At 37.9% G+C, this 25,355-nt stretch overlaps 4 protein-coding genes across 4 annotated transcripts; 2 read left to right on the top strand and 2 right to left on the bottom strand.

Moving 5' to 3' along the window:
- The first annotated feature begins 2,054 nt into the window (after window positions 1-2,054).
- LOC140811079 (transcription factor bHLH95-like) lies at window positions 2,055-3,966 on the top strand. Its single transcript, XM_073168954.1, is given in 4 exon segments — window positions 2,055-2,496; window positions 2,739-3,044; window positions 3,046-3,222; window positions 3,883-3,966. Coding segments are annotated over 4 exon segments (981 nt in total). The 5' UTR covers window positions 2,055-2,082.
- Window positions 3,967-8,168: 4,202 nt separating this feature from the next.
- On the top strand, window positions 8,169-9,463 carry LOC140812978 (uncharacterized). Its single transcript, XM_073171367.1, has 2 exons — window positions 8,169-8,869; window positions 8,986-9,463. The coding sequence occupies exons 1-2, from the start codon at window positions 8,377-8,379 to the stop codon at window positions 9,435-9,437; spliced, it is 945 nt and encodes a 314-aa protein (XP_073027468.1). The 5' UTR covers window positions 8,169-8,376; the 3' UTR covers window positions 9,438-9,463.
- A 4,129-nt stretch (window positions 9,464-13,592) lies between these two features.
- Window positions 13,593-14,420, bottom strand: LOC140811080 (uncharacterized). The gene is made up of 2 exons (XM_073168955.1): window positions 14,053-14,420; window positions 13,593-13,965 (listed from the first exon to the last, which is right to left on the bottom strand). The coding sequence occupies exons 1-2, from the start codon at window positions 14,418-14,420 to the stop codon at window positions 13,593-13,595; spliced, it is 741 nt and encodes a 246-aa protein (XP_073025056.1).
- A 22-nt stretch (window positions 14,421-14,442) lies between these two features.
- Window positions 14,443-15,822, bottom strand: LOC140811081 (uncharacterized). The gene has a single exon (XM_073168956.1). The coding sequence runs from the start codon at window positions 15,820-15,822 to the stop codon at window positions 14,443-14,445; it is 1,380 nt and encodes a 459-aa protein (XP_073025057.1).
- Window positions 15,823-25,355: the final 9,533 nt, after the last annotated feature.

Genomic DNA, 25,355 nt, shown 5'->3' on the forward strand with positions numbered 1-25,355 from the left:
GCCCATTGATAATATTAGATTGGGCCCCCATTCTCAGCACAGTCCTCATCAACAAACCTCTAGTTTGGTCTTTATAGGATGTTTACATTTGAAATCCTCTAATTCTGAATTATGGTACAAAGTATGCCACATCCATTAGAATTAACCTAAGAAATTTAATAAAGGAAAGAAGTACAATAATTTAGGTTGCACTTTATGTATGAATTTGAAACTCATAGATTTCGATTAAAGTTTACAATTGATCAAATTTTAAATTCATATCTTACTAATTTACATATTAGTTATACAATGTAGAATGAATTTCAAATGACATCATTCTTTAGGTAAAAACTTGTGTGTGACGATCTCACGGGTCGTATTTTGTGAGACATATATCTTATTTGGGTCATCCATGAAAAAATATTATTTTTATGTTAGGAGTATTACTTTTTTATTGTGAATATCTGTAGGGTTGACTCGTCTCACGGATAAATGTTCGTGAGACCGTCTCACAAGAGACCTACTCCATTATTTGTATCTTAATTAACATGAAATAATATATAAACATACCAGAGGTAGATTTGAAATTTATGATCTTACTTCTCTAAATAACAAAAATACATTTGAAATTCATTTATTTGAAATCCTTGGTTAGGTAATAAATAGAGATAATAAGACATTTTATTGTCTGAATCTAATCTAATATATAGGAGTATCATAAGATGTTGGAGGTTCCATTTCAAATAAATGACAAGAACAATTTTTTGGGTAACTTTTGTCGAATATTACAATGTAATTATTCATACTTACGCTAATACGCTCCTTTCGTCCTACTTAAACTTTTCGGTGAAAAGTGAAAAGTGCATTTTCATGTAAAACAGTAAGTATTCACGTTTTATACAAAGTTAAACAATCATCACATGTAAACATACACACGATAAAGGCGGGTGTAACAATTCATAATTGTTGAAAATATAAAAAAAATCGTGAGACATATCTCTATTTGTGTTACTCATAAAAAAATATTACTTTTTATGTCAAAAGTATTACTTATTATTGTAAATATGAGCATGTTTAACATGTCTCACGAATAAAGATTTGTGTGACCGTCTCACAAGAGACCTACTATATTTAAAAAATGGATCTCTTACACCCTAACTAAGTGCTTTTTTTTTTACCATTCTCACGGGATAAATGGGGTGTGTTATTCATACATTCACACACTTCATCATTGATAAAACGAGACCCGACTTGTTTACTTTTATTTATCTAAACGATTTATTGTAATGTTTTTCTAATCTATAGTTTTTTTTTTTTTGTATATAAGTAATTTATGTCCTTGGATTTTAAAATTTGAGTATTATATTTTATTCATTGTCATAATCAATATATGATTGGCTAAGTAAAAAAACATAGTGTGCTTATTCACTTGTTACTAAATTAGCAAATAAAATAAATAACTCTTTGGCAATGCTTTTTGTTCGCAAGTTGGACCACAGCTTAGGAGCAAATTTGTTTTAATTTGTCGTATTTAAAATTAGGTAAAAATTTATTTGAGACGGTTTCAAATGTCATATTTTGTGAGACAGATATTTTATTTGGGTCATCCATGAAAAAATATTACTTTTTATTGTGAATATTGGTTGGATTGACCCGTCTCACAGATAAAGATTCATGAGACTGTTTTACAAGAGACTTACTCTTAAAATGAATGATGGTCGTATATATACACACATATATATAAACTAATATTTAATCAACAAAATTGGTAAATAAAATTATTTTTATCTTTTTCCAATTTTTTTTGATATATCTCGATATGATCATGTTTATTTTTATTAATTTATTTTATTTTCCATAAATATATAATATATATTCTATTACTATGTTATACAATATACTATTGGTAAGCAGAGCTAAAATAATATATCTTTTTTTTTTTAATAATAAACCCAACATGAATTTTATTTGCAAAACACAAACCACGCCCAACTCCCCCCCCCCCCCCCCCCCCCCCCCGACCCTAGGGTGGGAGATAATAATAATATAATAGCCATGCGTAGCCTAATCCTTCAACGTATAGAAAACAATTCTGAATCATACATGTATAAATACGTGCATAATACAGCTTTCATTGCCATGTTAGCAATGGCTAAAGGACATGGCAGCCATGACGATAGCCTCTCGTGGGACGATGAACAGGAATGGTCATTTCCGAATTTAGGCACGAATGATGAACAGAATTGTGAGAAGAAATCCGTTGAAACTAGCAATAACTCAGATGGGCAGAAGCCGGCGACACATAGTGAGGAAGCACCACCAACTGCAAAGGGGAGGAAAAGAAGTTCCACCTCGAGTAAAGGTGGCACCGGTGGAGGTGATGAGGAGGTTGATCATGAAAATGGCTGCCGAGAATCTGAGCATGAGTTGCATATATGGACGGAAAGAGAGAGAAGAAAGAAGATGAGGAACATGTTTGCTAATCTTCATGCCTTGCTTCCTCAACTTCCTGCAAAGGTATCAATTTTTTTTTTTCAAATAATTCCCAGTTATAACTTATAATTAAAAAGCCGATAAATGTTTGCTAATCAAAGATATATGGTACAAGTTTTATGTTACACTGGAGAAAAAAATGCTTTATTTTGAACTAAATTAGATATATAAGAAATCAAGTAATTAGTTTTATAAGTATCGCTGGTCTCATGATTTGCATGCATAAATTTGGTGGACTAATGTGGCAAAGAGGATGATTAATCCAGGCGGATAAATCCACCATTGTTGATGAAGCAATCAACTACATCAGAAAAATGCAGAGAACCCTCCAAAATCTTGAGAAGCAGAAGGTTCAAAAGCTTCAACATGGGAAAACTAATCCCATAACCTACGATCCCTTCAAAATCAATCGACAAAATCTAGGATTCATCCAATCAAGAGAGGCATTTCTAGCAGATCAGGGGCAGGGCTCAGCAACAAGAAACTCGGCCGTCACTCTATCAAACCCTAATATTCGAAGCCCGATGTTGTTTTCAGGATCTCAGTTCCCAGCCTTTTTCAAGACATGGACCTTCGCCAAATGTGACGCTAAGTGTGTGTGGTGAGGATGCACATATCAGCCTGTGCGGGCCGAGGAAGCCCGGCCTGCTGACTGCCATTTGTTTTGTGATGGAGAAGTATGGAATGGAAGTGGTTGCTGCTCTGGTTTCGTCTGATGCCAATAGATGCATGTACATGTTTCATGCCCAAGTAAGTTTTCTTTTTTTTGAATTCCTAAACTAAGGGGTGGGGGATCGAACCCATGCCATTAGACTGGGATTACAAATGAGAACCATTGGGCCACTGCCCTGGTCTCGCCCAAGTAAGTTTTCTAACTTGTTCCCTTTTCATGATTTTGGCTCTTCTTTTAATACCTTAATTTTTTGTTATTTTAGTAATTTATTTGCAGTTTTGGTCTATTTTTTCTCACACAACCACTCGTATAGTGTCGAACATCTTAACAATGACCATTGTCATATCAGAACTTCCCGGGAAAAATAACTAAAATTGCAACAACAAAAAAGACAAAAACAAAAACAATAATGGATAATTAAAATTGAAATTTCACTATTTAAATGACCAAAGTGGCAACAAGACCAACATAAGATCAAAATGGCAATTTCCCTATATTAATTTGTTAAAAAAACAATATATATATATATATATATATATATATATATATATATATATATATATATATATATATATATATATATATATATATATAAAGAAATCAATCAAGAATTTTATTAAAAAATCAAATGAGAATTTTAATTTAGATTTTTTTTTGCCATTCATGATATAATTAAATATAGAAAATTTTCACATTCTTTTGAATAATATAATTGATTAATGTTTTGTGTTTTATAGACAAACAATGTGGGGTATGACCAATTTCCAGGGGAAGAAATATGCAAGCAAGCTGCGGCAGAAATATTATCTTGGCTTATTTAATTAATATCTAATTATTTTCCTGTGTATGATGTGCAGATCATTATAATTATTAGTCAAATAAAATGACAACATTAAATCGTTGTTTATTAATCTGTGACATTGCTACCTCAAATTTAATATAGAATTTTTTCATGAAAAATTTAATTGCATAGCTTAAGAATATATATGCTATAGTCTTCAAATGATTGCAATGCATATGTAGTTTTTGTATCATATCCAATCTCTTTTTTTCTTCAAGCACTCGATTACCCTCAAACTAAGCACAATTGAAGTAAGCTTTGATTAATCTACCTTGAGATGATTAAGTTTAAAATTAATATTATTAAAATTTGGTGGCATGCATTATTATTATTATTATTATTGTTGTTGTTGTTGTTGTTGTTATATCTCGAGAAAATAAGAAATAGAATATGGCAAGCTCGATAAAATTTTAATTATGTATTTATCTTCGTGTCCAGTGATAAGATAACACCCGTCTATTAAATATACAAATATGATATAATTCATCACATCTATAGTTAATTGTCACCTCATTAGTCAATATAATTGATATATAACGTAACAAAACTATATATAATAAAACATTGAGTCGCGGGGTAAATCATGCCTCCTCCACAACATCAATCTACACGTCAATCACTTCCCTCAAAAGAGGAGGTGGTGTTCAAATTTCAAACAAAAGTTATATATAATATGTATGGAAGATCACATTTGAGAAAGATATAAAGGGAGATAAATTAGTTTGCACGGGTGAGAATACAAAAAGTTCTAATAAAAAAAATATCAAAAAATACTAAGAAGAGTTCGACGACATCCACACGTCAGTTTGTTGGTTCAGGAGAGTAGGCATGGAAGGATTACGGTGTCATATAACTCAAAGCATTTCAATCTCATTAAACAAAGTTATATTCTATATTATCTTTTTTTTTTTTAAATACAGTTTACGAAACCAACACGTAATCCTCTCCGTGACACTTTATATATGTGCCTTTTGAGACAGTCTCATGGATAAACGGGTCAACTCTGTCTATTTTACAATAATAAGTAATTTTTTTTACATATAAAATAATACTTTTCATGGGTGACTATTGTCTCACAAAAGTTTTTGTGAACACTTTAATGCATGGTTCACCGGAACGAAAACGGTGACCGTCGTTCCAAAGTTCCAGGACAAATCGGTGATTGTTTTGTAGCGCTTTTCTTCGACATTTTATCGGCGAAGCGGAACGGAACGGCCGAGCGGAACGGTTTGGTGTTTAAAAAATATGGTTATGAGATATTCATGGTTCATTACGGTAAGGTATGGTAATGGTTAATGTAGATGGTTATTGTTTATGGTTATGTTTATTAGAATGGTAATAAAATGATTATGTTATTGGTATTATATTTCATAGTTGTTGATGATTATGAAAATAAATGTATAGAATAGAAAGTTGATTTTGAGCCAAATAGGAAATGGAAGTGCATAAACGATATGAAAAATGTGACAGTAGTTGTGGTTTTTAGTATAATGTCTTGTATATTGATCCAATTGTTGTGAAGTCACTTCCATTAGAAAGATAAGATATAAGGCTATAACTTTAATGTTTTGATAGATCATTTGATTTTTCAACATCTGGTACACATGGAACTAGACATCGTGGATTTGATTATGGGTCGTCTCAATATATTTGTTAAAAATACAATGAATCTTCATCATCAAGCGGGGTGTTGGACGTCATGGTCCCGTGTATAGATCTGCAAGTACAGCTGATAGTTTTACTGTATATCGTGGATTCAGATACTATAATCGTCGTGACGAAACACTATTACAAAACCAGTCATCCCATTCTAATGATCTTTCGTCATCTCAATCTAATCAATATTTCTATGGACAATCACATCAATATCCAAATGTTCGAATTAAATTGAGAGTGATGAAGAATATAACAATGATTTCGCTCCTCCACGTCACTCTTCATGGTATTAGCTTTGGTATGTTATAATTTTTAGTGTGTATTTCTTATTGTGCTATTATTGTAAAATAGTTTTGTATTGATATATTAATTTGTAATAACTTCATATATTTTATTTTTTAGTATGATGTAATTTATATTTAAAATTATTTACCAATTTTTTGAATTTATTAGTTTTTTATACAACCGTTCCGCAACATAACATTGGAACTGGAACGGTAGTTGCCGTTCAAAGCACCGCAACCGTTCCGACGAACTTTAATGATATTTGTTCCAGGAATGCCATATCTTTTCCCTCTCTCGAATTTCTCACTGTCAAAGAAGAAGAGATCATATAGACATGGGCGGTTCTGAATACATACATTTATATACAACCAACCAATCAATAATTCGACCAAAAAAAAAAATTGTCTTATGATGCCCTGTTCATGAACGTTATTTCAGTTATCCCTTATATATCCACAGCCCATGTAGGCAGTGGCGGAGCCAGAAATATGGCTATGTCCGGGTAAGAATTTTAAACTCTAAAATCTTTTAATATTTTAAATCGATCTACCCGAACTAATATCATATTATTCCAAAATTTTACAAAATTTATATATAAATTTTTTTTAAAAAAAATTGGACTACTCGAGCTTAATTTCATGTGGCTCCGCCACTGCATGCTGGTCCATTACCCTGTGAATGTGAATTTGTTTCCGAGAGAGTATTATGACCAAAATTTAGCTCATGAAAAAACACATTGAACAATAGAAACCATCTTTGATAAAACCTCAATTATGAAAAAAAATTTGGTAAGCCAGTATACATTTCATTTTCTCAGTGGTTCTAAAGATAGGAGAAACACCCTAGGAGTTTAAATCCTCATAAAATATTATATCACAAATGAAATGAAGTTCTAATCATTGCTTCACATCTCCAGTAATAAGATTGTACTTCAAACCAACCGAATATAGTTACAATGTTAAGTGGCCACAAATCGCATAAATGCAGATAATTGGATTCGATACTGATGATACCAAATCTTTCCTGGGTTCGGTCTGGTGAGCTTGAACTTTAGATCAACACTGTTTGGACCGGGGCGGATGGAACACTACCGGCTTGTATGAAACTAGTAGGTATTGGGAGGTGCTGAGAATTTTTCCGGCATGATCACTCCGATTTTTCAATTGGATTTTTGTGTTTTGGAAAAAGGAATGGGAGAATGCAAAATCTGAAATAATTCTCAAGAAAGTCTTATATCCTGAATGCCCTTCACCATGAAAATGTACATGATATTAATAGTGGTTGAGGGGACTTCTTACCATATTGAGCCGAAGTCTATTTTAGGTAAATTTACTTATAAAATTAAACTCTTCTCCAATCACTGCAAGTTAGGGCCGGATCTCACGCCACCTCTAATCACATGGCGAAATTCCGGCCTGATCTCTTGTCGCCTCTAATCACACGGCGAGATTCTGGCATATTCAAGGCTCATTTACGCCTTTTATTTTTGACAAAGTTATTAAGATATAGGCAGAGTACATGGGCTTGAGATTCGTAATATAAGCATCTGTGTTTGACAAGAGTTCGCTCCGGATTAATTGGACATGATACCAATAGTTTGGCTCGGCCCCCGGGGCTCGGCCGAGCAATACCCCGAGCTCGGCCGAGCACAGGGCTCGGCCGAGATAGCCGAGCACTACCCAGCTAGCCGAGCATTACCCTGGGCTCGGCCAAGGTTCTCAAGGAGACGAGAGATGATCGGCCGGGCATAGGACTCGAGCACGGTCAAATATTGAGAGCATCAGTAGTAACCCCCCCTATGTGGTCTAAAAGAAGTATTGAATTTTAGACTAGTGAATCGCTAGGATTGAGCCTTAAGCCCTTGAGTTCAACATTGGTCGTGGGAAGATCTAGACCGTTCGAGTTTTTTGTAAAATTTTGGTCGGATAAGATCGGATGGGCGTATGAATCCCAAGGCCCTGAATAGGCATGATCCTAGTCGTCCATTCTTGAGTTAATCGGACGTCTCTCCTTCGTCTGACCTTCCTATAAATATGGCTTTTCTTCATTCATAAATCTTACCATTCTTCCATTTCTCTCTCAAAGCACAAAGCATCTCCCATCCTTTCGACGCTCTCGGTTCGGCCAACTGTTTTGGGTTCGGTAACCTCTCGCTCCCAACTCTGCTCTTCTTGACCACTTCGATAAGTTCTTCTTCCCGTGTTAATTGCAATAGTTTGATTAAGGAATGGATGAAGCTATAAGCACTTCTTCCCCCTCCCCTTCGAAGACTTCGGCGGAGCTCCCCTGGTACGAAGTCAAGGCTTCGGCCCTAGGATATGACGATGTCTCTAGGATTAGAGAGTTATCGGGCTTGTCTCCGAAAATTGATATTTTGATCCCCGAGATTACGGATAGGGCTCATCTCCCCCCAAACGGATACCACACCTTTTATTTGGATCAACTAGAGATGGGTCTTCGATTTCCCATCCCCAAAGCCGTTCAGTATCTTTGCGAGCACTATCTTATATGTCCCAGTCAATTAGCTCCTAATTCCTTTAGCACGCTGTTAGCCTTAGGAGTCTTACTTAAGTATTTTGGGATACCCCTCTCCGTAGCCCTCTTAGATCGCTTTGTGCAGATCAAAAGAAAGGAAATAGGTCGGTTTTATGTATCACCTCGGCCCGGGTGTGACTTTCTGGTCGGGAACCCCTCCTCTCATAAAGGTTGGATGAACCGTTATTTTTATGTGGAGTCCGAGCCGTTTCCTTGGTATTGCGATATGACTTGGGCCGAACAGTTAACCCTTAGAGATCCGCCTGCACCTGGACGTGCCATCGATTTGACCAACTTTTTAGCTAGTATCTCGGAGAAGTGTTTCGACGTAAAGAGCTTGATCCAGGACGATCTCCTTTGCGAGTTTAGGTTCTGCAGAAAAGGAATAGAAGTGGAGGGGGACATTGGTATATTTTCCTCAACCTTTCCCTTTTATACTGAAAAATAATATTATGCTGACTCTATGCTTCTTCCCCATCTTTTCTTCTTCTTCGCTTCTTCTCTCTCTTTTTTTTTTTTTTAGACGAAAGAATTATGAAGTCCGCCATGCTTGAGAACATGAAAAGGAGGAAAGGCGAGGCCGGAAATTCTTCGAAATCCTCTACTGCTGAGGCCAGGGGGAAGCAGAAGAAATTGCCCCTTGATTCTGATGAGCAGCCCGTGAAGAAAGTTCTTAGGATTACTACTTCGTCCCCGATCTCCAAAGGCTCTGGGAAGGGGCCCCTCAGTTCTTCCACTGTTCCCGACACCCGCGATTTTGAAGAGGTCAATCGGGAGGCACCTCTCGACCATGGGACCTCTTTCATAGCCCGCCCTTCCGGACCGAAAGCTCTAAACTTTGTTCGGCATTTGGTTTCCTCCGAGGATCTCGCCCTTGTGAAGGCCGCTACTGACCTTCAAGCCATGGAGTCTATGTCTCTTAATTTCATGCAGGTGAATATTTTTGTCTCTTTTGTATTCACAGTTCTTCTTTAACGAAACTTATACATGTGCTTGGCAGGCTCTTGTCTTGGGGGGGGGGGGAAGTCACTGATCGGATGAGTGATATGCTCAGCCGACACAGGGAACTTATGAAGAGAATGGAAGATATCCACACCCGGAGTGAGGCAGAGAGAGCTGCTTTCCTTGCCGAGGTCGAAGCCGCCCGAACTCAAGCACAAATCTTTGAGGACAAAGCCGTTTGGGTGGAACAAAGAACCCTTCAGCTTGAGGAAGAACTGCGCCGGAAGGACAATGAAGCCGAGGTCATATGGCGTCAGAAGAAAGAGGAGTTCATCCGCTCTTCGGAATTTGAATCCTTGTGCTCAGACAAAGCTACCTCATACTTCGAGCATGGATTTAATGAGAGCATCGCTCAGCTACGAGCCAACGGGTATTCCGAAGCCGAACACCCTTTTTCCTTCCTAGATATGTTTAGGGCCCTTGAAGACATGCCGGAAGAGGCGGAGAGGGGTGATAGAGAGTGAAAGCTCAGACACCTTGAAGAAGGAGCCCTTCGGGCGGGATCTTCTCCTTTTATTTATTTGCTTCAAATGTTTATGTTTCTGAATGTTTTCTAGTCATGTTTCCCTATCATCAGTCAATGTTTTGAACCCATGCCTCTAACTTTGATCTACTATTATTGAAATGCTACTAAACAAGTACTTTGTTCGAAAGACATGTTGAGAAATCGAATTAGCCTATCTTATAAACTTATCGCGAGGTCGGACTTTGTTTTTATTGCCGAGCGCGAGGTCAGGCTTTTAATCGTGCGGAGCGCGAGGTCGGACTTTGCTTTTATTGCCGAGCGCGAGGTCGGGTTTTTAATCGTGCCGAACGCGAGGTCGGATGAGGTCGGACTTTCTTTCTATAGCCGATCGCGAGGTCGGACTTTGTTTTTATTGCCGAGCGCGAGGTCGGGCTTTTAATCGTGCCGAACGCGAGGTCGGGCTTTTAATCGTGCCGATCGCGAGGTCGGACTTTGCTTTTATTGCCGAGCGCGAGGTCGGGCTTTTAATCGTGCCGAACGCGAGGTCGGATTTTTAATCGTGCCGATGCGAGGTCGGACTTTCTTTTCGTTGCCGAACGCGAGGTCGGGCTTTGTTTTTGTTGCCGAACGCGAGGTCGGGCTTTGTTTTTGTTGCCGAACGCGAGGTCGGATTTTGAGTGCTAGGCCGGACTTTGCTAGGGGTAAAAATGATATATCAACGCTTAATATTATTCATGATTTTGAAAATAAAGACATAATTCCAATAAAGTAAAGATAAAACTAACATTGTAAATTGAGACTATGACTAAGCATAGTATTTCTTCAAGTGTTGGACGTTCCACGGGCGCTTGGTTTTCTTTCCATCAGCGTCTTCTAAATAGTAGGCTGCAATCCCTGCTTTCCTGACAACTTTATAAGGCCCCTCGTATTTCGGATCTAATTTCCCTCTCTCTCCTTGAAACTGGATTTTCTTCATGACCAGATCCCCTGTTTCGAACGATCGAGGCCGCACCCTTTTGTTATATGCTCGAGCCATCCTCTTCTGATAGGCAGCCATCTGAACAGCTGCTCGGTTTCTCTTTTCCTCTATGAGGTCCAAATCCATGGCCCTTAATTCATCATTATTCAACCCATACCCTATCACCCGAGCACTTTCTTGTCCGATCTCCGCTGGCAAGACGGCCTCAGTACCATATACAAGGTTATAGGGTGTTTCTCCAGTTCCTATCCGAGCTGTGGTTCGGTAAGCCCACAATACACTAGGTAATTCATCAACCCACTTCCCTTTGGCAGAGTCCAGACGTGCTTTAAGAGCGTGCACAATGGATCTGTTAGTGACCTCGACTTGTCCATTACTCTGAGGATAAGCCACGGATGTGAATATCTACTCTATCTTCATCTCTCTGCACCATTCTCGAATTTTGGAGCCGTAGAACTGTCTCCCATTGTCAGATATAAGTCTCCTTGGTATCCCAAACCGACATACCAGGTTCTTCCATAAAAATTTTAAGACCTCTCCTTCAGTAATTTTGGCCAACGGTTCTGCTTCCGCCCACTTAGAGAAATAGTTGACTGCTACCAATAAGAATTTTCTTTGTCCTGTGCTTATGGGAAATGGTCCGACAATGTCTATGCCCCATTGATCAAAAGGACAAGGGGAAATGACTGACCTCATAAGTTCGGCTGGTTGCCATTGTAAATTAGCATGTTTTTGACAATTATGACAGGACCTCACCACCCTTAGCGCATCCTTTTTCATAGTTGGCCAGAAGAAACCTGCCATCAAAGCCTTCCGAGCCAAAGCTACGCTTCCCAGATAGGTTACCACAAGCATCCTTCATGGACTTCTCGGAGGACATAATCAGCTTCTTCCGGGCCCAAGCATTTCAAGAGAGGCCTAGCAAAAGACCTCTTATACAATGTCCCATCTAAGAGCGTGAAACGGAGTGCTCTCCTTTTGACTTCTCGAGCCCTTTTTGGTTCAGCTGGGACTTTCCCATCACATAAGTATTGTTGAACCTCATACCTCCAATCTTCTTCTATCATCTTTACTTCTCCTGCCTGAAGATGGTAAATTTGAGAGATAAGCTCTTGTCCGACTAGTTCTGACCCCGTGGGATGATCAAGAGAACTGGCCATCTTGGCCAATCTATCCGCTTTCTCGTTCTCAGTTCGAGAGATTTGTTTCAGGATTAACTCGGAGAAGTCCTCCTTAGCTTTTTCAATAGCTTGGGCGTATCTCATCATTTTTTCATTTTTCACCTCAAACTTACCTTTGCTTTGCTGTATTACCAATTGAGAATCAGAATAGAGGACGGCCCGAGTAACACCCATGCTTCGGGACAGCCCTTAGCCCTACCAAAACCGCTTCGTATTCGGCCTCATTATTGGAGGCCCGGAGGTTCAGCCTCACCGCTACCTCAGTTTCTTCTCCCCAAGGAGATATCATCACGATTCCGACCCCACTCCCTGTTCGACAAGAAGAACCATCTACGAAAATCTTCCATTGTTTCTCCTCCGATACTTGCACAGTCTCCGCCAGAAAGTCTGCTAAAGCCTGGGCTTTAATTGCAGTTCTGGGCTCAAACTTGATATCGTATTCACTGAGCTCGGTTACCCACTTAATCAATCTTCCTGAGGTATCTGGATGTGAGACAATCTTCCCCAGGACGCTGTTGGTGAGGACAGTGATAGGACTGCGATAAGAAATACGGCCTCAATTTTCTGGCCATGATGACGAGGGCCAATGCCAACTTTTCCTGAGTCGTATAATTGAGCTCTGCTCCCTTTAAAGCGTGACTCACAAAATAGACCGGCTGATGAACTGCATCATCTCTTCTGACTAGAACCGAACTCGCAGCCTGGGGAGTGACTGCTAAGTACACAAAGAGCTCTTCTCTAGGGACGGGTTTGTTCAAGACAGGGAGTTCCCTAAGATAAGTTTTCAGCTCCTGCAATGCTTTTTCACTTTGATCGTTCCACTCGAAATTTTTAGTTTTCCGAAGTACCTTAAAGAATGGGAAACTTCGATCTGCGGATCGAGATATGAATCGGGCTAGAGCGGCAACTCTCCCTGTCAATCGCTGCACTTCTTGTATGTTTCGAGGAGAACCCATAGAGGATAGTGCTTGCACCTTTTCTGGATTAGCCTCAATGCCTCTGCGAGTCACCATGTATCCCAAAAACTTCCCCGTCTGAACCCCGAACACACACTTGCTAGGGTTCAGCTTCAGCCTGTACTCCCGCAAAGTCTGAAATGTTTCCTCCAGATCTGTCACAAACTGATCGACTGCCTTGGACTTGATCAATATATCATCCACATAGACCTCAACGTTCCTCCCAATCTGCCTTTTGAAGACCTTATCCATAAGCCTTTGATATGTAGCACCGGCATTCTTTAACCCGAAGGGCATTACTACGTAACAGAATGTTCCTTCGGATGTGATAAAACTGACCTTGCTTCTGTCTTTTTCCTGCCAAGGGAACTTGGTGATATCCTTGATATGCATCGAGAAAACAAAGGAGCTCGTGTCCTGCCGTAGAATCGACCAATTGATCTATCCTTGGGAGAGGATAACAGTCTTTAGGGCAGGCCCGGTTTAAGTCGCGGAAAATCCACACACATCCGCCATTTTCCAGCCGATTTAGGAACTAAGACCACATTAGATAACCATGTCGGGAAATGGATTTCTTGAATGTGTCCTGCTTTTAATAAATCTTGCACTTGCTACCTTGATGATAACGTCTTTTTCAGGGCCGAAGTGCCTCTTCTTCTGAATCACAGGTCGGCATTCGTCCAAGACATTCAACTTATGCTCCATCACCTCCCTCCTAACCCCTTGGAGTTCGGACGGAGACCAAGCGAATATATCTTTATTCTTCTCCAAACACTGGACCAATCGTTCTTTCAAGGACTCTTCCAAGGCTCGGGCTATCCTCACGACTCCGGATGGGGGTTTTAGGATAAGCTCCTCACACACGTCTTCCGAAGTAACCTCTCCTGCTTCTTCGATTAGATGTAGTTGATCGAATCCCCTGGATTCAGGTCGACTTGGATGTTCAATTTTGGCTGACTTTTGCTCAACCCTTACTTCTTCCACGTAACATTTTCGAGAAATCTACTGATCTCCCCTAACCTCTCCTACAGCTTCTCCGACAGGGAATTTGATCTTCTGGTGCAGAGCCGAGGCAATTGCCATGAAAGCAGCCATGGCTGGTCTCCCCATAATAGCATTATACGATGAGGGGGCATCAACTATCACAAAGTTGATAACCCGGGTCTCTCTAATATCCCCACTCCCCAGAGAGAGAGGGAGATTGACGACCCCAAGGGGGTGTATTGCATGGCCTGTGAATCCAAACAAAGCCGTGGAGATAGGCTCTACCGTGTATTCGCCCAAGTCCATCTGATCCATCGCTTCTTTAAACAGAACATTGACAGAACTTCCGGAGTCCACAAAGATACGAGCAACCTCATAATTGGCGATCATAGCTCGGATAACCAAAGCATCATTATGCGGGTCGGCCACTCCCTTCAGTGTCCTCGGGTCCAAAAGAAATTATCGGTCCGGAGCGTGTTTGAGTGCTACTAATCTCCATGTTTTCCAATCTCCGGCTGCTAGCTTTCCTGGCCCGGTTGGAGTCTCCGTCTGTAGGCCCACCCGATATCATATTAATTACCCCGCGAGGGGGTAATTGCTCACGAGGTTCTGCCCTCCGCATATTCGGGTTAGCATTTTGAAAGTTTTCCCTTTGATTCGGAGCCCTCCTCCTTTCAGGATCATTTTCCTCCCGTGTTCTCTTAGGGGGTCGGTATCCACCACCCGTACTGGCTAGAATTGCTTTCATTTCTGGATCTCTCTGGATGATCCGTTCTATTTCTTGATTCAAGTGATGACATTCATCGGTAGTATGACCATAATCCTTGTGAAATTCACAATACCTTTCTGACCTGGGATTACGAGGTCCTCTGTCACTACTCCGAGGTCTTCGAATGAGTTGTCGCTCGTCACACAGCTCCAATGCTCGAGATTTGTTGACTTTCAAAGGTGTGTAAGCAGCGAACTGCCCAAGCAACGTAGGTGGTTCGAAACGCCCGACCTTTGGTACAATGTGGGTGTGTCGAACATCTCGTGTAACCTTGGCTAAGGCCTTCGGTTCACTTCTCCTAGCCATATGTACTTCTTCCACGTTCATGTATTTCTCGGCTTTGGCCAACAGTTCTTCAAAAGTAGTCGGAGGTTTCTTTACCAATGACTTGAAAAAGTCACCACCTCTTAGCCCTTGTGTAAAGGCGCTTATTAGTATGTCCGGAGTATCTGAGGGAACATCGATGACCATCTTGTTAAACCTCTTAACGAAATCTCGTAGGCTTTCCTGTTCTTGTTTAACATTGAATAGACTCAGAGCCGTCAATGGATGCTTTTTGCTGCTAGCAAATTGGTGGAGAAAAGCTCTTCCGAAGTCTTGAAAAGTGCTGATGGTCCCCGGCCGAAGCAAATTGAACCACTGCTGTGATGACCTGACCAAAGTGGTCAAGAAGACCCTACACTTGATCGGGTCTGAGTATTGGTGCAATAAAGCCGCGTTCTCAAATCGGGACAGATGCTCTTCCGGATCTCCCGAGCCGTCGTATTCTCCGACGTTAGGGAATCTGAAATTTTGAGGCAATTCAGCGGCTAATATCTCGGCCGAGAAAGGGATCCCCCGAGCCAGAAGGGGTGGAAGAGGGGGTGCATTCCTCTCTTCTTTAAGGCGTTCCATCTCCTCCCTTAAACTCTGTATCTCTTGCCTTTGGGCTTCATGATCCTGTCCTGGAGGAGGATTGTTGTCTGGTCTCTGTGCTAAGACTTGTTCTACAGTCGTAGTGATCAACCGGACGAGCTCCGCCATGTTGGACGTTGGTTGATTGTCTTCTCCCGATCGACTCCTGGTACTTGCCATCTTATCTCTTTTTTCAATTTCCCACAGACGGCGCCAATTTGATGATACCAAATCTTTCCTGGGTTCGGTCTGGTGAGCTTGAACTTTAGATCAACACTGTTTGGACCGGGGCGGATGGAACACTACCGGCTTGTATGAAACTAGTAGGTATTGGGAGGTGCTGAGAATTTTTCCGGCATGATCACTCCGATTTTTCAATTGGATTTTTGTGTTTTGGAAAAAGGAATGGGAGAATGCAAAATCTGAAATAATTCTCAAGAAAGTCTTATATCCTGAATGCCCTTCACCATGAAAATGTACATGATATTAATAGTGGTTGAGGGGACTTCTTACCATATTGAGCCGAAGTCTATTTTAGGTAAATTTCCTTATAAAATTAAACTCTTCTCCAATCACTGCAAGTTAGGGCCGGATCTCTCGCCACCTCTAATCACATGGCGAAATTCCGGCCTGATCCCTTGTCGCCTCTAATCACACGGCGAGATTCTGGCATATTCAAGGCTCATTTACGCCTTTTATTTTTGACAAAGTTATTAAGATATAGGCAGAGTACATGGGCTTGAGATTCGTAATATAAGCATCTGTGTTTGACAAGAGCTCGCTCCGGATTAATTGGACATGATACCAATGGTTTGGCTCGGGCCCCGGGGCTCGGCCGAGACAGCCGAGCACAGGGATCGGTCGAGATAGCCGAGCACTACCCAGCTAGCCGAGCATTACCCTGGGCTCGGCCAAGGTTCTCAAGGAGACGAGAGATGATCGGTCGGGCATAGGACTCGAGCACGGTCAAATATTGAGGGTATCAGATACTATGACAGAGAATATTAGGCAGAACAATATACTACAACACCACTCAACGTTTGCATATCTTTGGCTTCATCGAATCCTTTAACATCAAGGTATTCAATACCAGTTCCACATTGTCCAATATTGATTTCGATATTGCAGCATCAAATCCCAAAACATACAGAAACACAGTGGTCGAGTTTAAAATTTCTCGTTTAATTTTGACGTCCAAAACGTTCTTTGGCATCATATGTTTTAAAACATTCATAAGATGTTTACATCTGTTTATCTTTGCATATTTAACGTTGAACACCAGACCTGTCTGGGATTAGCGGAGTTGGTACTTCTTGTAAATCTCTACAAATAGATCTTTCTGCTTCTTCGATCGTCAAAATAAGGTTCACAATTAGATATTGGATTATTCATATAGATTGCACCAGAGATCTAAATAATTTAGCGTGATCACCGGAATTTTATAAATTCGACAGTGTTGAAGCGACGTCGAGGCGGCGCGATGGTGGTAGAAGGGTGGCCAAAATTTCCTTGTGAAATTAAAGAGGTCACCGAAATTTTGCTTCTAGGAGAGGAGATTTTATGTATTTTTCGGTTATGTTTCATGTTATCAAAATTTAATAACGCATTAATAAAAATACATCAACCAAATACTACTAGGATTCATAATCATAATCCCAGCATGATTAATTTTCAACATTTACTTTCTTAATTAATTTTCAATTGATTAATAAATTTTAGACCCCTCTACAATATTTTATCAGAACACGTACATTTAGTAGTAACCACAAATAACATTTATTATTTAATTAATATATTCTAAATTATTAAATAAATAATTGTGAACTCATTATAATTTTGATCGATGATCAGACTGCGTCGATTTATCGAAGGTATAAATCTCGTTCATATAATGAAAATTAAAATTTTCACTTGTACATTTTTAGCTAGCAGTTGCTAGTTTTGTAAACTACTTTACTAAAACTAGTAGTTCCATTATCATCATTTAATTTGCAATAATCTAATTTTCATAACCTCTATTACATGGAATCTACTTATAAACTCATTTATAATCAATTTGTTTGATCTTCATAAAACTACAGCTGCCAGATTCAACTCTTTGAATTTGAATATCTCAACTAGAACATAGAACTCAATACTTGTGTGTGACACTCAATAATTCAGGGATACAACTAGCTGTGAGTGCACAGTTACATTATGATTCAGAATAACATTTATTCTTATCTGGACTAACCTTAATTAGTCGCATTCTTTTTATCAACTCCTTGATCAAAAATATCAGAACACCTATCGGATCATGGTAAGAGCGTTTAGTAGCATCGCCCCATGATAGTACTATAACTCATATATCCTGATAGAATCTTAAGTTATGGTTAGCATACAATACTATAACTCATATATCCTGATAGAATCTGCAAGCATTGGTATATCGAGAGTGGCAAACAAATTCGATAACGATCTGATGCTCTGCAACTCGGAAAACACATTTCCCCAAAACATATGTCTTGTTCTAGCCCGATACTTCTTGCAGTATTAACTCATCATATTACATACGATATTTTCATCCATAGGAAAACATTGAATCATTGACTATAATGCATTGACTCCTACATATTTCGAAACTACACCAAACCTCGCCACCTAATGACCCTCAATGGAGTCGGAAAATGAGTTGAAGTGCAGTGCTAGTACGCGGAGCCTCCATGTTGTTTCGGGTCAAAGGACTAATGATGTTAACCATAAACGCGGACTTTTCCACTCGAAAACTGTTAACCAGTTAGAAAATCCGATCGAAAGTTATTCAGTGCATCATTAAATGATCATTCATATGTATGAACGAACATCTTCATGCTCTTACCAACGAAACATGATGATCACATCACATATGCTAGTCTTAAGCTCAAGCAATCTTTATCCTTAGTTTAGGGGGTTGATTCGACTAGAAACCTGTTTAGAATATACGATACACTTTCTAATGAGTATCATGATCTTATATTGCTAGACTGACCTCATGTTACCTTTGTATATTAAAGTGCTTTATTTATGTAGATTGCATATGTATACAGATAAAGTAAATATCACAATTTGATAAAACCGTAAAATATTATTAAAATAAAGATTTTTTTTTACATAAGAGTCAATAAAGCTCAAGCCACAAGTTGACTTGCTGAGCATATACTCTAACAAAACTAACATCAAAACACATGTTTAACATAAACAAGGAAAAAAGGCAAACAAGATAAGGTAAATTGCCCAATATCATCTTCATTAGAAACTACAAACTAAGGTTGTCTGAAAACACTCTCATACAATCCTTTCTCATAAATAAAATTAACGGCAAAATACCCAAAACATGCCAATCGCAATATCTCAATTTCAACGAAGATTATGATGTAAAATACATAAGCACTACCAAAATTTTAGGATTTTTGGAACCAGACACGAGCACTGTCCACATTTCAAAAATTTCTCATAAAATGTTTTGTAAAAATGATAATTTGGTACATCCTCTGTTTCAATTTTTTATAACAAAGATATATATATATATATATATAGTTTTGATATGCTGCACACCTATCTTGCACATCTATGTGAGCACCGATGAGGTGTCACTCACCCATTGGATGCACAATTTTTCTATATTTCATCACATCCAATAGGTGAGTGACACCTCATCGGTGCTCACATAGGTGTGCACGGTAGGTGTGCAGCATATCAAAAATATATATGTGTGTGTGTGCAATAGTATGCAAGGGCTAAATCCAAATGAACTAGCTTGGAATTAAGATGAACGATGATGGGAATAATTTAACTGAAGAGACAAGGGGATGGAGATTGGTGAGCATGTTGACACGGTGTAGGCCTCTCACTTTCCAGTTTTAGAAAATAATACTTCAAATCTACACTGTTGCAGGAAGGGCACCACTACCGCGTAACTTTTAAGAACCCCCACCTTCAATTTCTGTTAGAAATCCCCAATTATCAACATTGCAATGCCCACTAATGAACGGATGGAGGACAATACGTTGCTTTGGGATGGGATTTGCGTTTGGATATATCACTAGACCATCTCTCGAAATCGAAATCGAAATCGAAATCGAAATCGGAATATACACGCATGATCAATCTAATATAGAGCTAGAAGAAAATTACAATTTTTCCAAAATAATTTATACTATCGGTTCACAAACCTTAAAAAAATAGTGTTTGGATTATTATATAAAATGCAATATATGGCCTAAAATTTTACCTGTGATTTAGTGATACTAGCAATCCTTGAATAGGACTCCTCAACCATTTCATAATATTCTTTAGTTTGAATTTTTATAGATCAATAAATGAATTTGAACCTAACAATTTTAATCTTTGAATAAATTCATTTGAACTTTACTATATGCACATATAATTGACAAAATAAAGATGATATTACACATATTAAAATCTGCCTAAACTTCTAGAGCTTTTAAATTTTGATTAATATATAATGGTGCTCAATTTATGAATTAAAAAAACTATATTACATTTTGGAAATAAAATATTGTCATACAAGAAGTAACACCGTTTTTTTAACATTAGAAGAGATATGCATGAAACTCACTCTTATTTTAATTATTTAAGCACATACGATCAAGTTGTGGAGATGATTGAATTAATATGTGATTATTTAACTTTTGAAGAAACGGACGAACTGAGACTCACAACATCCAATTAAAAGTCAAATTTGCGTACTTTTCAGCTCGCAAGCGATTTGTGATCATCTATCTATTATTATTAATGTACCCTTGCTATATCAATATTGAAAAATATGTTTCTTTCTTTAATTTCTTGGAATAAAAAAACTTACTCTTGATCTTTTCAATATAAATTAAACTCAGGCCATGCCGTTTCTCCATGTATGTCACCTCGACTAGAAAGAAAACTAAATTTAAATTCAAATTACGATGTACAATATAAAATTCCTTGATCGAAATTCTTTTGAAGATTACAATTTACTGTTAAATTACAATACATAATTTAACTTTCATGGATTGGGTTATCTAAGAAAACAAAATTTAAAATCAAATTTAATATAACCATACGTTAATGATTTCTATTTGTTAAATTATATATGAAACGGACACAAAATGTTTCTTGTATTCTAGGTTGATAATAATTAAATTCAAGAAATCATGTGTTCTATTCTTGATATGTCCAAAATATATACATGGCACAAAATTAAATGTAGATTAAGTCGAGCACATGCCTTTTACGAACATACTAAGTTGCCCAAGGCTTTCTCTGAAAATTTCCACCCCTAAAATATGCAAGTAATAATCAAATTAACATGGAAAATTGATACATCTAAAGCTTAGTATTGAGCTCAATTCGACATATTCGATCGAGTCTAGATGGTCGTCTAATATATCAATGCTAATATGGCGAATTATATATAGCTTAACCCACCTCATTTTTAAAACTTCTAATCATAATTTTAAAGGATTAGCAATATACGAGTTTAATTATATATTATTTCAAAATTTCTTTTTCAGATTTAGCATTATTGGCTAAACCACCTTGACAGGGCTACTCCAAAAATTGTTAAATATGGCACTGTTAGTTTTTCTTTGCAGAGCACTGTGAGTGTTGTTGCATTTAATACAATTTTTGTGAGAACCCAAAAAAATTCTCCATGAATCGTCAAAACTCTTTCCAAGTTCAAAATTTTGTTTCTCTCGTTCAGGAATCGGACTCCGATCTTCATTGTTCAAAATATGATTTCCTATGTTTTGAATAAAATATCCAAATTGCATCCAAATCCAACGGTTAGTGTTCCTTTTATATACTTCGTAAAAAACTGCTCAAATTCTAGATGGAAACAACATACATACGGTTTTTCGTACATGAACAGGTTAAAAAGACTTAAACCAGATCTCCACCGTTCATAATTTGTTTGACGTACTTGTGAACATACTGGAAAAGTTTAAGCTCGATCCAACGGTTCATAAGGCACAAGTATTTTATAATACGGCTAACTTTTCAGCAGATGTGCTGCTGTGTTTTCGAAGTGTCAGTTGAATGATTATTCTATGGTTTCCGAGTTCTCCACGTTTTCTTCCAGTCTAAGGTAAGTAGATTTTTGTTATATTATAATTTGCACACTTGTCTTTCATAAGTGAACTTGTTTTAAAATATGTTGTGTATGAATCATTTCGTTTTTTAAAGTTTCGGTCGAGCACCGTTATTCTGTTTCTACCCTATTCTTGATATGATTATCGTATCTTGTTTTGGGCTCTGTGATGATTCAACTGGATTTGAGTGGGAATCTCAATATGCACGGTATGTTTATGGCCCTTAAGTGGTGAGATTGTAACCGTTATATGACATCGGCTCCTTAAAAGAATAAAAATTAAATAATGATATCAGTAAACCACCTTAGACGAAATTATGTTTATGGTTAAACCACCTTTACTCCAAAATTTTTTAATTATGGCACTTCTTGTTTTGCTTTTTGCAGAGCACTGTTAGTGTTGTTGCATTTAATACAATTTTTGTGAGAACCAAAAAAAATTTTGCACGAATGATCAAAACTCTTTCCAAGTTCAAAATTTTGTTTCTCTCGCTTGATTCTTGGGACTCCGATCTTCACCGTTCAAAATATGCTTTCATATGTTTTGAATAACATATCCAAATTGCAGCCAAATCCAACGGTTACTTTTTTTTTATAGCCTTCGTAAAAACAATGACAGATTCTAGACGGAAACAACATACATACGGTTTTTTGTGCATGAACAGGTTAAAACGACTTCGAAACCTGATCTCCACCATTCATAATTTGTTTGACGTACTGTAAAGGTTTAAGCCCGATCCAACAGTTCAATAAGGTGTAAGTTATTTTATAATGCAGCTGACTTTTTGGTAGATGTGCTGCTGCGTTTTCGAATTGTCGGTAGAATGATTATTCTATGGTTTTCGAGTTCTTCACGTTTTCTCTCATTCAAAGGTAACTGGATTATTGTTATATCATAATTGCACACTTGTCTTCCGTAAGTGGACTTGTTTTAAAATATGTTGCGTATGAATCATTTCGTTTTTGAAAGTTTCGATCGAGTACCGTTATTCTGTTTCTAACCCTTCTTGATATGATTATCGTATCTTTTATGTTTTGGGCACTGTGATTATTCAACTGGATATTGGTGAGAATCCCAATATTCACGATATGTTTCTGGCACTTACGTACACTACAAGAAAAAGATTTTTCGCAGCACGTCATCCACAGCGTGCATTAAAAGCATGCTGCGAATAGTACTTTTAACGGCGTGCACTCATACGTGTGTTGTTAGTATTGTTACACTTGATATAAATAACGGCGTGCATTAAAAGCACTACTATCCGCAACATGCATTTATGTGTGATGTTAATAAATTATATAAACTATAGCGTGCAGTTATATGTGAGCTGTTAATAACCTATGTAATTTTCGCAGCGCACAATAAAGGCACGCCGTTAATAGTATTATTAACAGCGTGCATGTTTATGTGCGCTGTTAAAAGTAAATAATTTTTTAAAAAAATTCTTGTTTAGACATTAACGGCGTACATTAATCATACGCCGTCAATAGTATTATTCACGACATGCATATCATTAGCACACTGTGGAAAATGGGTGCGAATTTTTAAACTACCGATGGTTTTGTCAAAAACCTTCGCTAATGTTTAGATGTTCTATTAATATTAACGTCATACATGGCATGCTGCGGATAGTTGTATTAACGACATACATATGCACGTCGTGGATAATAGTATTAACAGAGTGCAAATGTGCGCCGCGGATAATCTTGAACTTTCAACAGCTTGCAATTTTGCAGCGTGCAATGTGCGCCACGGAAAGAGAATTTGCGTGCTGCGAAAAGTCATTTTTATTGTAATGGTAGTAGGATTGTAACCGTTATATAGCATTGGCCTCTTAGAGAATAAAAATTAAATACTGATATCAGTAAATCATGGAAAGTAGAGGAATCTCAGTACCTTGACCAAAATTATGTTTATGGTTATGATGATATGTTATGATAATCATGTTATGCATGATATGATATGTGGTTTTTCAAATTCATGTGTATTTGTTGAGTATATGCTCGAACGGCCACCGTTTACTGAGTGACGATTATATCACTCACCCCTTATTCTACCCTACCCAGATAAATATGAAGAGAAAATCGAGGAAGACGAACAAGACTAATTTAGATGTTGATAATAAGAAGAATCAATAAGTTTATTTTAGTTTTCGTTTAGTAAGTTGTAAAAGCTTTCGCATATTTTTATCATTTTAAGAATCTACTTTGTAAAGACAATATTATTATTGATTATGAGTAATAAACTGGTTTTTGGTTTATACTATACTACAAGGCTTGTTGTTCGCAATTGTGTGGTTGTAAAATGTCGGTGTCGACTAACCCCGATTTTGAGGCGTGACAATTGTCCTATAGAATCAATCCATGAGGATAAGCAAGATACATCACTTTCCTCTTCTAAAAACTTAATAACATATATATAGTTTATAAATCATATCATAATTATAAGACACGTGTTTTTGTACAAGTATTTTATGCAATTTTTTTTCAAACCATACTAACTAATTTATAAAGAAAAAATTTAACTTTGGCGCATGTATTTTTGTGGTTCACAAATATTAATCTTAAATGTAATAAAAAATATTGATATTAAATTTGGATTTATTGTTATTGTAAACTAGTAAAGTACACATTAAACACCCACACACATCTCACTAAACATTCTACCGAAAACAGAACACTCTACCGAACAAGGAGGATGTCTCTCATTTTCCTCACCAACTTTCCTATTTCTCTCAAAGATAAGAAGACCCAAATATTCATAGCAAATCTCAAGTGTCCCTTCGACATGATATGAGCTATATATACAGTCCCTATCCTTTCCACAACTCATCACAAGAAAGGTGAGAGTGAAAGTGTTTGCTAGCTATGGCGGTTCCAAGAAAAATTCGTATGAAGATGAGATATGGCAGAAGCTATCAAATATATTAAGTTAATAGTTAGTTAGCTAGTTAGGCTACGTTTGGTTGGATGATAAAATTATGAAATGATTAAGAGAGAAATGATAAAAAGAATGATTGAAGTAGATAATGATAAAATAATATTATGTTTGGTATGATTGTTAAAAATGAGATAATTAATAATCTTTTGATAAATTGACAAAATTGCCCTTCCACTTTTGCGACGATCGGCCGACCGGAGGAGGAGATGGTCGGCAGCGGCTGCGTCTGTAGGCCGGCGGTCGGCCGGGGTAGTCGGCAATGGAGGACGGTAGAGGCGGGGGGCGGGGGTGGTCGGTCGGCGGGCGGTAGGTGGAGGAAAGTGGTGGTGAGTTTGGATTTAAGAGAAGATCAGAAGAGTAAAATTGGAAGAATATGATAGATTAAGAGTATGATAGATAATCCTAGGGGGTGAGAGTGAATATTTTATCCCAGTTAATATAACATAATCATTCATAGGAGGATTCACTTGGTTAAATAAATATCCTACCAAACATTGGATTAGGTGGGTTAAAAATTCATAAACCCACCTTATCTCCCCAACCAAACGCAGCGTTAGATGACAGTTAATTGATAGTTAGCATATTGGATAAATAAGGACTCTTGTAAGCCGCGGG

This window comes from Primulina eburnea, chromosome 14, assembly GCF_022965805.1.
Source record: "Primulina eburnea isolate SZY01 chromosome 14, ASM2296580v1, whole genome shotgun sequence".
Taxonomy (NCBI): Eukaryota; Viridiplantae; Streptophyta; class Magnoliopsida; order Lamiales; family Gesneriaceae; genus Primulina; species Primulina eburnea.